This window comes from Zootermopsis nevadensis, unplaced genomic scaffold, assembly GCF_977971745.1.
Source record: "Zootermopsis nevadensis isolate Lab colony 2312 unplaced genomic scaffold, Znev_1.0 Znev_ptg000024l, whole genome shotgun sequence".
NCBI classification, from domain to species: Eukaryota; Metazoa; Arthropoda; class Insecta; order Blattodea; family Termopsidae; genus Zootermopsis; species Zootermopsis nevadensis.
In genome coordinates, this window is record NW_028259156.1 from 19818583 (window position 1) to 19834041 (window position 15459).

The following is a 15459-nucleotide window of genomic DNA, read 5'->3' on the forward strand; positions in this document are numbered from 1 at the left end:
TTTTTTTTATTTAAAAAGTTTTTAAGTTGGCGAGGAAATTGGAAACGTTTCGTGTCGACTGTTTGTTCTTGCGAAACTTTTAAGCCTGTCTCCGCTGCGTCGAATGTGAGCACTTCGGAAGGAACCGCAACAGCTTTCCAGGGCGAAAGGCGACGACAGAGGGTTTTTAGCAGGAGAGGCTGAAGAAGGCACGAGAGCGCTTGGCAGATTCACTCGCGGGCGGGAGGAGATCTTCTTAGTGTCATGTGACGCTTGTGATCACGGGGTTTCATAATCAATCACGAATCTTGTGACTCTCTGAGCGACTGTCAGTTTCTGAACGTCACTTGTCGCGTGTGTCCAGTTGATGCGTCTGGCTGTTTGTGCGTGCGGCAGGCGACACGATTATCGCTCGAAGTAGATCTGGCACATCCGACGCCGATTATTCCGCGTGCAGCAGAATCCTTGCACTTCGTGTTTCAAACCGGAAAGTTCAAGCCGAAGCTGACGCTCGGGCCTGGGAAACGACCGGTTTTGCCAGTCCTCGCGAAGACAAGACAGCAGCCCCTTCCCCTTCAATACTTCCCACTTCATTCCCAGTTGATACAGCGTAGTTGAGCCACGAAACCACAGCCCTCATTCTGAAATCCGCGGGTCTTCCTTTAGACGGATGACAACGGAGTAACTCCTCGCGACTGGTTGCGCCCGCCCGGTTTCCTCAAACGAACCCGCGCAGACCGAGTCACGGCATCCGACATGCGGGAAATCTAGGATCTGGACTGGTCTTTGTTTGTGTGCGTCCTTTGGGTAGAGTTCTTCAGTGAACTGTTGATGCGACCGTCGCGTCTGTCGGACGGGTGTTTCATTTCAGAAACTGCTGGTCGGGCGTGGGTTGAATGTGGTACTGGATGTTCATTGAATTTAAGTTTACATTCCTTCAGATTCACGGCATTCTCACCTCAGAATGATGACCGATCTTAAGCCTCGTGTCCGCGTCTCAAGTGGGCGTTTCGAGAACGGAGCTTACTCTCTCTAACAACCCAGAAAAGAAAATTCGACGTAACTTCGAAACTCGCGTTCGTGATCCTCGGTCTTCGCGCGATCTGAAGTGGGTTTCAGGGTTGAAGGCTGCGATGTTGTCGTGACCACGTGGTAAGCCTCGTTACAAGAAACGATTCTCTGAAGGCACTGAACTGCCGCGACGGTCAGTGCAGAAGAAGTTTCCGACCGAAGTGGCACAGTTTCGAAGAGGGCATTCCACTGCGGGGACCATGAAATCGGCGTTCGTTCTCTGCCAGGGAATACGCAGCGAATACGAAAGAACTTCGCGCTTATTCCGAAAACGGAAACGCGGAATTTTTTTATGAAGCACAGTCTTCCCTGAAAAAGTTTAAAAAGAATGATAGTCGATTCCCCCGTGTCGTCTCTCGTCGACGGGGTGCATCCTCAAATTAGGTTAGGTCACGCCACGCCCCCCTCGGGAGGTTCTCACGGCGGCCAGCACGAAGATTACTGTCTTCTTCTTGGCTCATGCACTGTCTGGTAGAAGCCTGCCGACGTTTCAGAGATGCTTTCTGCCTCTGTCATCGTCGCCGTGATGACAGACCACGTGGCGCAACAGCGCATAAGCCATCGTCTTCTGAATGTAATTTATGCGTTTCGCAGTGCATTTGCTATGCGTCAGTCACGCGACCCAGATATGGACCACATGGACTCGTCTGATGGCGTGGAAGTGCGGAAACTAGGCCATTTCTACTTCGTTGCAAGTCGTTCTGACCTGATTTCATGGAAGCCTCAGCAGCTGCCATCTCTGCATGAAACGAGAAACGAAGAAGACGTGGGTGGCTGCCCACGTCGCTGGTTCTCAGGAACGCGACGAAGCACCCCGAAAGTAGATTCGCTCTGAACGAGGTCATTGCGTCGTCTGTCGCGCACCGCGCCAGCGCAGTTCAATCGGACCAATTGACCCATCCAGAGGTCAGGCGGAGGTGTTCCTAGAACCCGAAGGATCACGGCGTTTCTCGCATTTTATTTGGAAGCCACGCTGACTGTTGCACAGCAAACCATTAAATTGTAAATGACGACTTCTACGAGTATGTGTGTTTATGCATAACCGACAGATTTTCGGTCTTGAGGTCTGCGTTGCTGTCGGCGAAACCACTGCATCTGCTTAACATTTTCTTTGCTTCAAACGTTTGTATTTCTTGACGATAAAGACAGACATTTGAACATTGCCAGTTCCGTTTCGCCGCCGAGAATGCGTTGCTACCCTCTCGCAGTATGAAGTAAGTCCGTACACTGAGAGAGGCTGAGGCTTAACAGCGGCCCCTCGACGTGAAGCGAGGGTTGTTGGCAGGCGCTGTCTCCGGACAGGGACTGCGCAGAAAATGTCGGCTGACCCCCCGGGCGATACCAGTCGCCGGTTGCGGCGAGTCCGCGGTCTGCTCAGAGCCTCACGAAGTAAGTCAAATACCGTCGTGCATAATTTTAATTCTGAATTCGCTGTGGGTGATTGTGGCGTCTTTTGCGATGTTGACGCCTTTAGACGCTCCATCGCACTAAACGCGGCACGTGGGTCGGGGCAGATGGTGCCTTGTGGTGGTGGGGGTGACATTTCGAATTCCCAACCAATTTCGTTCAGGGAAAACTTATTTGTGTTAATACATTATTATCTTATGATTTTCTTACTTGGCTCGCGTACCACCGGTGGTACGCGAGCCAATGTTGAGAAGCGCTGATTTCTTCTTCGCTCGAAGGTCAGCTACTACCATTACGCACTTCTCAGTGCGTGTGTGACTCAAGAACACTGCGACGACCTGCAAAACATTGGATTGACGTGGAAGAGATTATTTTCCGTGACAAAAGTGAGCTTAATGCGTCGCCCCGCATTAATTAACGCTGCACGCGAACGTTTACGTAAATGCGAAGGCACAATTTTAAATAATGGCGTGACCTTTCGCTTGTTGAGTTGCACTTTTCGAAGCGACGCCCGAGGCGTAAGAACGGACGAGCGTCCTTCGTGCGAGCGACAGTCGTGTGGCGTCATAATTGCCTGCTCTTGACGTCATCGCTCGTTCAATTGTTGTTGACGCGTGACGCAGCGTAAACCTGCTCGCTCTGTTGCTGGAGGGCTGCACTGCCACAAACACGCAGTCGCTAAACACGATTGTATTGAGTCGGTCGTAACGACCTCGTTTGTCACATCATTTGCACCGCCTGAGTACGAATATGGCTCTGGTGGGCCAATACTCTCTTGCCCCCCCCCCCCATGTGTCTGCAAACGTAAATTGTAAAGAGCGTAACGAAAAGTGCTGCCACCATTAGTAAGCTGGGAAACAAGCGGCCTGCACCGCGTCGGACGGCCGGACGAACTTGTTGACTGCAACGGCGACTTATTCCGTTCGTGAAGACAATGAATGACGCACTTGACCGACGGCTAGCGTCCCTACGACGCCGTGACGTTTTCAGGCTGACGAAAACAAAGCCGTGGCCTCAGATACAGTTTTTACGAAGATGGCTGTCTTCTCCTGCTTGCTGCCTCCGTCATCGCCCTGATGAGTCGCCTCTGACTGCGCCGAAATCTTCATGCTCCCCGTTTTAAGAACGCGAAATCTCAGAATCCGTGTGACGGCGCCCGCTTAACGACGAACGGTGCCAAGGTCAGGTTCGTTGCCTCGCCCAAACGCACAGCCTCGGTTCAGAGACCTAACGACGTTCTATCAACTGCCGACTTTGAATTTTGTGTGGCGAGGGTCGTGCGTCTCCGGCTTGGCTCATTCTCTCTGTCGTCTCGGTGCTTGGCGATCGCGAGAGCTTTTCATGTCAGAAGCGATCTGCGGGCGGCCTCCGTCATTTTGTTGTGTGGCTTCAGTTTCTCCGTCTAAAATTTTGCAAGCATTTCTCGCCGCTTCGTGCAGCATGAAATAAGAACGGGCCTGCTTGTGTTTCTTTCGTCAACCTTCAAGGAGGGTGGGGGGGAGTGAAAGCGGCGTACTCCACTGTCCTCCACTTCGCTGTGCGTTCTCCAACACCGCGAAGAGAAACCGCGCGTGTTACGAAGTCAGCTCCTCGTCGTGAAATGTAACGCAAGAGCCCTCGGAACTCTGACAGCGCACCGTAGCTAGCAGCGGGCTTCTTGAAGAGCTGATAGTAGCTCAGCTGGTCAATAAGTCCATCGCACTAAAGGAACCCGAAGGTGACACGTACTAAGTCGTTTGTAACATTCACTACAGCCTGGCAAAGGGCAATCGGAGCCGAGATGTTTCGTGCGCGTTCTTGAAACGTTCAGTATGCATTTATCAGCTACGGCCCTGAAGAGGGAGGCGGCAGTGCCACCCACTGCTTAGGGGAAAGGACGTTTCGACGGAAAATGTAGCATGCATGGCCGTTATGAGAAGTGCGTTTACATTTTCAGTCGGAAAACTTGAAGTGAAGATTCGTTCCAAGGCACAACACAGCCTTCTGCTTTCAGTCACTTGTTACCACCGGGTTTCGAACCCATTCCGTTCTTTAGCCTGATCTTTAGTTGTTTTTTAAGCAGACGTGATGACGCATTTGCGTCCGAATGCAATGCGCCTGCTTCTTAGCGGCGTTCCCGAGTGAACGTCCCGAAGTCGCCGCTGCCTTAATGCACGTGGCAAAGTTCGTCGGTCGGTGCGTCTTTCGTAGAGGCGAGTTTTATGGAGCTTCAGCCTGTAGACACACTGTCCCGCTTCACTGCTGTGATAAAGAGGTGGCCGAACTGCACGGCACTCAAGGACAAGGATGCTAACGAAACTAATGGGGCAACTTCCCCACATGTCGAGGCCGACTTCTGGGTATTTCCAATAGCATTTCAGCTCGAAAGCCGTCTCAGTGGTCCACCTGTACTGACCTGCGCCCTTTGCAGACGATGGAAGGTGCCATCAGAAGACGAGCGGTGGGCGCCGTCTTCGAAGTCCGGCGCACAGCCAAGTCCCCCGGGCTCTCTGACGGAGCTATCTCGTGCTCTGAGCAACACCAGGTGAAAAGGAAGTGGCTCGTTGATGAGAGCCGGACACGTGGGCTAGAAAGTCGTCTTGAGGCCGAGAGATCAACGGCAACCTGTCCGTCTGCTCGTGACGACGACCAGCGCTTCGCTGTGCTGGTGCCCTCTGCCCTCGGATGGCCCTTTGAAGACCAGTGGTAATATTTTCGTTAACAGCGTTAACCAGCTGATCTTTGTGATTGTGAACAGTCTACACCCTCGTTAAGAGTCTATCTACATCTAGGTCTGACAAGTGGTGTCTTCCCATGACCGCATTCACAAATTCGGCTTTTGAGTGAGGGTGTCATCGGGATCCCGTCGGCCGCTTCGCTTCTGTTCCGTGAGGTGATTTTAGGGAAACGGGGCTTGTCGCTGCCTGAGTGGATTCGTCTCGTTCAGGATGGGGACCGCTGGTGTGTTCTGTAAATTACGTGACCACCTGAGCAACTATCAGTTTCTCAGGACTGTGCACATTTTCGTCGTATTAGCTTTTCGTCTTCTCTGTTTCATGTCGTAACCGTGGTTCAGCCCGCGGCGTGCATGTGGGGGGGGGGGGGGCGCAAGAGAGGGAAAGTCGTTGGTTGTTGTTCAGCGACCGCCAGTCAGTGTCTGTTTGCCGACCGGGCAGGTGAGCTGAGCGTTCTTCTTGATGCTGGTGGCCCGCGCGGCACCCCGACTGTGTAAGTACAACCAGCAACGGCCCTCGTTACGCACTCTTGTGCAGTAGATTAAATATGTTCCACTGTTAGACTCCCGTATGTCATTTTTTATTACAATTTAAATTAATGACGCTGTCGGTGGCACACAGAAAAATTGAGAGAAGTTGATAGTGAACAATGAATTGGAAAGGACGTGGAGGGAAGTGGTCGTGGCCTAATTTAAGGTGTGCCGTGGCATTTTATTGGAGAGAGGGAGTGAGTGAAACCTCAGGCACAATGGCTGCGTCTCCATGCCGAGATTTGAACCCGGGACTTTCGGAACAGGAAGCAGGATTGCCAACCACCCGGCCGCGACGTTCGATCGATCGAACGTCGCTTCTCTCTGGAACGGAGAACTGCGGGAAGTTGCGTACGGACGGACGCGCGCCGCCCTTTTCCGGTGCTGCGGAACCGACCACGACAGATCGCGGTCGATGCGTTTCGAACGTCAGGCGTCCTGTTCGCGGAAGAGCGTGAAGGGAGAATTGCCGTCCACTGATCTTATCGCAAAACCAAGCGTTAGTATCGTCTTTCTTCTCTACTGATTCGCCTGTTTGCCGGCAGCTGAATACTCAGAGCAACGCGCAGACAGGACATTTTACCTTCGTTCTCGTGTTACGTACTGTTTAGTACATGCATGCAATAGCCGCGTAACACATATGTAGAAACTTGTTAATTCCAAGGGGAAATTAAGCCTGTTCGTGAAGTAAAACGCTCAGAAGCTTAATTTCTAACCTCACAGATCTTCTTTAACTAATACGATGCAAGGTACCCCTGCGTAGGTGGTCCTGTCATCGACTCCTGGCAGCGTTGACTTTTACTATTTTATCCAGCCGCCATGCCTTTCACATTTTACGAGCAGTTGCACGTTTCTCGAGCGTCTTCAGGAGCCCACAGTGCTAAATACGAGGTGCGATCGGAAGGTTTCCAGACTGCGCGTATAAAAACCCGTACACTTATCTCAGGTATTAAATTCATCCATCACCCTCGAAGTAGTTCCCCTGGGAGTGAACACAACGATCCCAGCGCCGCTGCCAAGCCTGGAAGCATCCCTGGAAATCTTTCTTTGTCAGCCTGTCAAGCACCATCTGCGATTCTGCCTGAATCTCTTCTATCGTCTCAAATCTCCTTCCCTTTAGCTGAATTTTCATCTTTGGGAAGAGGAAGAAGTCACACGGAGCTTAGAAAGGAAGTTGGGGTCGGTTCTTGCAAGATCTTTGAGCTCCTGACAAACGAGAAGTCGATTCTGCTTCTGGTCCTCAGACAGGATGCGTCGCATGTGGAGTTCTTCCTTTAGAATCAGCTGACAGGTCCCATAGCCTATCCCAACAATGTCGCACAAGTCGTTGATGGTACGACGTGGATCTTCGTGAATGGCCTGCCGAATCTTCGTAACATTTTCGGGCGTTGTGCTCGAAGATGGTCGTCCAGAACGCTCGTCATCATCGACAGAGGTTCGGCCATTTTTAAAACGTGAATGCCACACAAAAGTTTGTGCGCGACCCATTGCGGACTCCCCAAATGCTTGCTTTAGCATTTCATAGGTTTCCGTAGCCGTTTTGGCGAGTCTTTGGCAAGAGATTCAGGCAGAATCGTAGATGGTGCTTGACAGGCTGACAAAGAAAGATTTCCAGGGATGCTTCCAGGCTTGGCAGCGGCGCTGGGATCGTTGTGTTCACTCCCAGGGGAACTACTTCGAGGGTGATGGATGAATTTAATACCTAAGATAAGTGTACGGGTTTTTATACGCGCAGTCTTGAAACTTTCCGATCGCACCTCGTAGTGCTAGAGTTGCTTCCACCTCAGGGGGTCGCCCTTGCCGCGTGTTGGTGTTCGTGGCTGTGAAAGACGCCGGTGGCCGGGCACTGGGATAACGCCCGTACCAAATTTCGTCGAGGTGAATAAAATCTGTCCAGCAGTTCTCGAGGTGAAAACCACGCGGACAGACGAGCGTTCGAGAAACGCCTCAACAAGAGACGAGAACTTGGCGTCTCTTTGCACTGTATCTCATTGCCAAGTGAATGAAGTGCGCCTTGAAGATGGAAATGGAGTTCCAGGAGCGACACAGATTGCACTCCGGGTGTGGGTGGGACGCGTCCAAGTGCTGGACGTCGCTCGAGTGCATGAGGCACGTCGTGTTCGTCTTAGGCGACGACGTCTTGAACCCTGTGAAGAACCGAACGCGCTTGTAAGCTGTGTGGGTGTGTGCAGCTCTCTCCTTCAAGAAGTTGCACGCACGCACGCACAGACTGTTCTGAAAAGGCAGATGTAAGAATGTCGACCGAACAGCCTCAGTGCTAATTGCACTGCGCTCGTTTCCTGGGCGCATTGCGCCACGACGCGCAAGTTTTGGATGGGAACTCCGAGGACGAAGAGACATTAACAATGAAGTGTCTGAGCGACTGGCAGCGTCCCAGTCAGTGCCTTGATCGCTGAACATGCTTGCAGAGTGCTGTTTCCTCACGCCCTTCTCTGGCGAAATCTGGAACATCTGTCCGTCCGACTGACCGACCGCTTAATGGATTCTGACGAAACTTCGTCGGAGATGCCTACACTAGAATTTGTGTACGAGTTGACGAGTTTCTATTTAACGACGTACGGAGAATGGAGAAACTTCGCAGTGGAAGTCATTTTACGTGTGTAGTCACGAGTATTAATCGGCAAAGTATATTCGACGTTTCGGTAGTTAGGTTTCCTAGTCGTCGGCTCTTCGCGTTCCGACGCGACTTCGTGCTTCAGTGTGATCGGCGCAAGTGCCCGTTTCTGCGTGCTTCTTTCCTTCATCAGGTCGCTGGGGCGTAGTCCTTGCTCAGCCCGGAGTTCGCTGCCGTGGCCCTTTGACCCTTCCCTGGGCCTCGTGTGTCGCAAGCGCCGGTTTCGACATGTCAACCAGAGACGCTGCTTCCTGCATTTCTAAAGCGAATCCTGCAAGAAGAGAAACGACCGTGGCGCTTGTGTTCGGTCCGAAAAGCCGCTGATTCCTCCGCCACTCAGTGAGTCGGTGCTGTAACCAGGAACCGCGCAGAATGTGACGTAATGCTGTCAGATGGACGCTTTCACGGCCGTGAGTACGAAAAAGGCTGTCTGATAGAGCTTAAAACTGTTTCAGAGGTCCTTGCTGTCTCCATAATCAGGGTGGTTGCAGTAGTCCAGAAGGCGGCCATCTGGAAGTGAAGTTTAACGTTAAAACTGATCTCATTTCAAAGGCGAATTCTTTGTTTAATTGGCTGAGGAAAATGATGACAGCTGGACGTTTCGGCCGCACTCGCTGTTGGTCGAGTAAAAGTAAAAGTGAGAGTTGAAGCCGCCGGCATTTGCTAGGAACGGAACCTCCGTACTTCTCATTACGTGCGGTGACTCGTCACTTTCAGTCCGAAGCCATTTTCCTCGCAGAGGCTCTGGTCGTTTGCGAAAACAGGTCGACGGCGTGAGAGGTCGGTCGGTCGGTCGGTCGCTCGCCCTAGCGCCAAGCCACAACAAACAATGATTCGGGTTAGTGAAGCGAAGGGTCTGCCTGCTTGCCCGTGGGGCTCGCAGTCTGTCCACGGCTCACCGACGCAGTTGATGCAGCGATTGCGCAGGCTTTGCCGGCTGTTGGTCTTTAAACCGGCAGTTTCGCCAAATATACTCGCCATTTCTGGTGTCCTGGGATCGAACCCTGCTCAGGATACATCCCCGTTTGTAAGATCCGAACCGCTTCAGTGGACCACCGCGGGCACCAAGGAAGCTGGCGGCATGTCGAATGTGGACCTGGAGCTGGGCGACGATGGCGTACTCGAGAGGCACAGATAGGCTCGCGTACTGACGGGGCCGGGATCTTTCTCAGGCCCTACTGAAAACTCTGTATCCATCTCAGCTGATCTTGACATGTCACTCGACGCTACGTAGTCAATACTGTTGGCAAAGCGTCGTTAAATAACCATCCAAAATGATCTAATCTCATGCTGAATATGCGACTCTTGTGAACGATCTTAAAAATACGAAGCGTCTCGTTGTGCAATTTCCCTTTGACTGTTTTGCCCACCTGCACGTACGACAGCGAATTACGTAAGCAGATTGCGTTTCTTTCAAAACGTATAAAAACATTGAGTAAGTCGGCAATCACGTTATATGGCAGCACAAATGGAAAGTGTAATGAGACAGGGGTCCAGAAAAACTTTTGTGTGCCCAAGGACGGAGACGCGTGCGTCTTTAAACGCGGGTTACACCGCGCAGACAGCCTCGAAGTGTGGGCCCAAGAATTAGCTCTTGGTTCGAGCGGGCGAAGCTCGAGATACAGTATCTTTTTTCTCTCCTTCTGTCTCTTTTTCCACTTCTGGTTACGTAAGTAGCCTGTTCACTTCAGCCATTCACTTAGTTCCATCAAACGTATTTTCGGCAGGTTCGGGACCAAATCTCGTAGCGCAACATTGCGAACGATTCTGCGGAAGTAATGAGTGACCACGCACTTCGGCAAAACTGTCCCGTGTCCGGGCTGCGGTCAGCAACGGGACCTCCGCTGTGTCGCATTCTACGACGGATCAGGCCGGCAAAACGACCGACTCGATCCGGGGCGTTGCGTCAGACGGAGCTGACGTGATCTGTGTTGTGTCACTCGACGGGACGGTTCGGTGGGTGTCGACGACTTTCTGTTAACCTCAATGCTTGCTGCGTTCCGCTGAGAGCAGGCTCAGCAAACCGAGGCGAAGTGCCTTGATCAGGAGCTGAAATGCAACGACAGATCACACGAGATATAATTGACTGCTTTAGAAGCTGATGGTCTCTCAGCCAGTCAAGTGGTTCACCGCCTTTCATAGAATCCGGGGGTTCATTACCGCCTTCACAACAGCCCGCCAATGGACCCTGTCCTGAGCCAGTTGACTCCAGCCTGCGTCCACGCAACCTATTCATTTCCATCTACGTTCGGGTCTACTACGTTGACTCTTCCGCTGAGGTTTTCCGATTAAATTATGGGTCGGACCATAGGCCGATACGAGACATGAAATGACATGAAGCGATTTGCAGAAGTTGTTCCTGTCGAAACGAGGACAAAATCAGATGCAAACGGGAGACTTCGGCTAGAAGAAAATAGCGAGGAGCGGTGGTGAGGGACCTCGGAGGATTCATAAGCACGAACGCAAACGCAGTAAAAGTGGCGTGGACTGCGCTTGCGTTGTCGGAAGAAGGTACTTCACGCTGAATGTGGAGGCGGCGCGTTCCTCGTGAGCGGAAGACCCTAGTCGACATCTTGACCGCCTTCGAAACCCCAAGTCTTTTGCTACAGTTAATCAGTGCTGTTGTACGAAGCGCATGTTTCGTCTTCGTTTTTGCCATCTTCAGTAAGCTAGTTGCACGAAGAGCTTCTTTGCCGTGACGAGCGTGAGGCTCAGACTGAAATTGGTTGCAGATGCAGAACGGACGTCTGGCCCACATCTGCAGCTGTCTCTGTGCGTCTGACAACAGAGCCATCTGCTGCTGAAAATGAAGATGACAATCGAACAGAGTTTTCACTTCCTCGTGGGTCTGATGTTTCGACACGCCGTGCCTCGCATGCATTACTGAGCACAGCCATTTTTGATAATTGTCGGTGCGTGTGGTGGCCTGACCGTCCAGGGGCCAGTGATATTGTAGCAGTGTTGCGGGTGGCAGCGCACTGCCCCTGTCCGCGTCGGGTTCTTGTTACACTTTTGCACTCGCTACATGCCGGTGGAGGGTGAGGCAAGGAAGTATTCGGACATCCATCATGGTGGGATCTGCGAGTAGTGGGCAGCCGACAAGGGGTGGTCCTGATCACGGGCCGTCGGCTTACGAACGTCGGGGTGGACAGATACCGTTGAGGGACGCTGTGACACTCGTCGAGTGGAGTCGAAGCGAAACACTTGAGAGCACGTCCCAAGTCCCTGCGTCGTCGACAGCCATCAGCCAACGCAGCGCGGCTTCCAGCCTTCAGGCCAGTTGCGACACTTGAAGCCAATGCCAAGGCCAAGGCTGAGGTTGAGACACTCCAGTGTCAGGGAGGGAGGGGGGCAGCAGCTTTCTGTGGCTTTTCTGTCTGAAACCCTGGGTTCGATTGCCGGTTCACCTCGCCATAACCTTCACAGGACACGTCACCTCGCCCTGGTAAATTCCACCTTTCCCCTTACTTTACCGTCGCCTAGAGCTCAGAGCTAGACTCGGTGACCAAGAACTGTCGTCGCCTGTGGGTCACAGCGGAGCGGTTACGTCACTGCATGCACAATGAAACAACAATTTTTTTTGTCTCCTGCTCATCTGATGTTGGGCGACGAATGTGGCCCTTGGCTGCGGGAACAGGTCTCGGGACTTGAAGGTTGTGTCAGTTTTCATTGCGTCATCGAGGCACCCTGCGTGCAAGAGCGACGCAAGAATTTGTGTAAGCTCTGATTGATAATACGGCGGTTTCCTTTGAGGAAACGTGGATATTTGTGGTTGATCTTGGGTGTTTCCGGCTGCACGGTTTTAAAAGTGCCCGGCAATTTCTTGTTGCGCATTTTACCGGCGCTTAGACCATCAAGTGTTTGTTTGGAGGGCAAAGTCAAACTAGTGACGAACCTGCCGGCCGACAGGTTCGTCGAGACTGACCCAAGAAGTGTCTTGGAACAAGGATGCGCAGCAGAGCGCGGTCGGGATTCGAACTGGGTACTTTTCCAGTCAGTCGAACACACATGACGACGGTTACAAGACGGGGGGGGGGGGGGGGGGCAGTTCGTCCGCCCAGACGCTGCTGACCTGGAGCAGGCAGTAGTGAAGTGCGTGGCTCCCGGTCTGTACCTCTTCGCCTTGATTCCGCAATCACAGAGTCGTCGTCGTCGTCATTGACGCGAAGCAGTCTTCGGTGTCAGCGTCACTGTTAACAGCAGACTGCTGTTCCATTCAAAGCTGGCAAGCGGTTCGTGTGACTTTCTTCGACGCAAGATCTCCAGAACTCTGTGTTGCGTAGGAAGGACTGACTTGTCGTCAGAAAGCGAATTAAAATTTGATTTTATAAAATTTGCAGTCTTCGCGACCATTTTCGGTGCGTATGAAGAAGCGGTTGACAATTAATGATACGCCGACTTCTGGTACGTGGAGATGTAGGCCCTCCTTTTTCGGCGATGTACAGGTTAGGTTAGGTTGAAGAGCATCACGAGTAGACAGTTTGCGCGTCAGCACTTCGTGGTCCTCTTACACGCTGTTCACTCTCTGTGGCGTGCCACAGCGGCGACCTTAATACATGAATTACGTTCGACCTTGGCTGTTCTCAAAGCTTTAGGACGTGAAAGTGGAACTTTTTAATAGCCGTCAAATGGATGGCTGTCTCCTGTGCTTTGTCGTAACGAAGAACGTGACAGCTCATCTCGCCGTGCGTTACGCGCCACGCACTTCCACTCTGACTTTTAATGTCTGGCGTTTGTTTAGTGTCAGAATGATTCAGCTCATTACATTTGCGCTTAAAGACGCAGTAGGTCTTTTTTGTGTGCAAATGTCGTTTTTCCTTTTGGTTCTGTGTGCATTTCTCACCGCCTATGCTCCAACAGGAGCACGAGTTACGAACCTTCTCATCTTGCACTCGCTTGGTGTCGGAAATTACGCGATGGCGATGGCGAGACACCAAAAGACGCGTGCGTGCGTGCAGCAGCAGCAACAAGACGAGGTCCGGCGAGGCGATGCTGGTGGACCTTCGCCGCAGTTAGAACTGGATCCACCGATTATGGCCGCTGACCTCGTAGGGAGTGCCCAGTATGGGGACCACTCGATGAGGGAAGGACTTTCCGTCGGTCAGTGCAGCGGTGTAGAAGCCTGGTAACTGCTGTCTTGTGACTGAGCAGTGTTAAGAACATGCCACCTGTTCGTTGCGACCACCTTTCTGACCACCGATAACGCCTCGTATCACAAACTCAGACAGACAAACCACCGAGGTCTTAATCAAAGAAGGACGAAATGAAACCCTGGCTATTGGAAGTAAACATCCCATTTTGTGACAACGATTTAATAAAATTAAATAAGTCAAAGCACGAATATTACGTGATTGGGCAATAAGTCACGTTTCGGCACGCATACGTTATGTTACGGATGAAGTTACGTCAGGTTAGGTTAGTTCCTTAGATTAACGTTTGAAAATATTCGCCACATCTCGTCACGCCGTTACAGTACGTTACGCGTAGTCACGCTTTTAAAAACTTGGTGATGTTCTAACACTTGAGGTGTCCTCTCGTCACGCTTTCAAAGGAGGTCACGCCTATTTAAACTTGGAATTGGAAGAATTGCGAAGAAGATAAAATCACCTAATACTCTCTGCAGTGTTAATTTTCTAGTGATGTGTAGCGTAGTGAAATCGACATTCCTGTGTTACGTACCGTGCTGATATTTTATTTGGAGTGTACTGTACGCGGCCTGCTGCCATCCCTTCCAGCAACCTTCTGGTAAGTGTCTCGCTCCGAGGTTCCAATTCACAAAGTTCAGCGGCCAAAAACGCTGGAACGCAGTATAACTGTCGCGCTGTTCGTAAATTGGCCTTGTCGTTGAAGGCGGTCAGCGGCTTCAATGTCCTTGCCTGACATTCAGTTCACCGTCGCAGTTCTTGTCACTGTTTCGCCATCCGCGTGTCTTTGGCGAGGCTACTCCCCCCCCCCCCCTCCTCCCAGGAGCCCGGTCACTTGTCTGCACTTCCGGTCGTCATAAATCGCCGGGTTCTCCTGACCTCTCGCTCTTCCGGCAGACAGATTTGAGGACATTTTACTCTTCGCTGCGTTTCGCAATAGGCTCTATTACGTCTCGCGACCGGAGTTTCTTTTTAGATCTGCGAAGTGCAGGCAGAACTGGACGACATTAGCCACAGGACGGAACAATTGGCCCAGTGCCCACTAAGAAGATGCAAGTATAATAATATCGGAATGTTGTTCTGAACTGTTGTTCTGTTTCGCGTGTGTTACAGGAGGCATGGCGCTGTACAACAACTCTGTCACCGCCTTCTACGACTTCCTGTTCACCGATCTGGCAGGTAAGTGTTCGTTTCTTGCGAAGCCAAAAACGATTGCCTTCGCCCATGATGAAAGCGAGACAGTTGCTTCACTCAGTAGACTCAACACGCAAGTCTTTTCGGAGCTAAAATTAATTTACTCTGGAATATAAGTCAAGGAAGCTGTTATTTCAAAAACGCAAGTGCGTGCGCTTCATTCAGAAGATCGTGAAATTCAATCTGTGTAACATTAATTCAGTATTTTTAAACGTCAGTCCTCATGAGCGGCGGCGGTAGGACGTAGTGATGCAGCCCGGAGTACTTCAGGGAGCGGCGTTGTCCTATGCAGGATTTAAGTCCTCTGGCCTTCGCATTTGCTGACCTCCAAGACTTTCGTCAGCTTCAAGGCCTGTCAGTGCACAGATCTTCAGGGCCATGCGTGAGAAGACTCGATGAGCTGCGCGCGTACACCTTGGAAGAACAGATTCTGCGAAAGAAGGCGACGGCGTGCGACCTTCCGGCACTGGGTGACGCTCCTGCTGCGTTCTTTGCGCCGCCGTCGCCTACAAGTGGCTGCCTCGTGCGCCTGCAGCAGATCAACAACCACTGTGCCGATCACCCACCCAGGGCCCGACTTCTCACAGCACTGTGGGGCGAGGGGGAGAGGCGTGGATGACCAGCTCATGATTTAAAGATTACATGTATAAAGATGTAGGACTACAAAATGTTAAAGCCCTTCTGACTGGCTCCGGAGCTCAGCGATGCGGTTTCTTACAACCCCAAGTCTTCTCTTGGCTTAGAATGCACGCAGGTAGAGCAAGAGGGGACGGGCAAGGTCTGGG

The 15459-nt window shown here is 51.9% G+C and overlaps 1 protein-coding gene across 4 annotated transcripts in view; it reads left to right on the top strand.

Moving 5' to 3' along the window:
- sit (ELOVL fatty acid elongase stuck in traffic) overlaps positions 1–15459 on the top strand; it is a 29330-nt gene that overhangs the window by 5900 nt on the left and 7971 nt on the right. For 2 of the 4 annotated variants that reach the window (XM_087354818.1, XM_022064255.2), the window contains exon 2: positions 14594–14659. In XM_087354818.1, coding sequence (XP_087210944.1) covers positions 14594–14659 — 66 coding nt within the window. Of the gene's footprint in view, positions 1–5564; positions 5665–13939; positions 14082–14593; positions 14660–15459 lie in introns of those variants that run through there. The other 2 variants (XM_022064256.2, XM_087354819.1) reach the window with 2 other exon arrangements.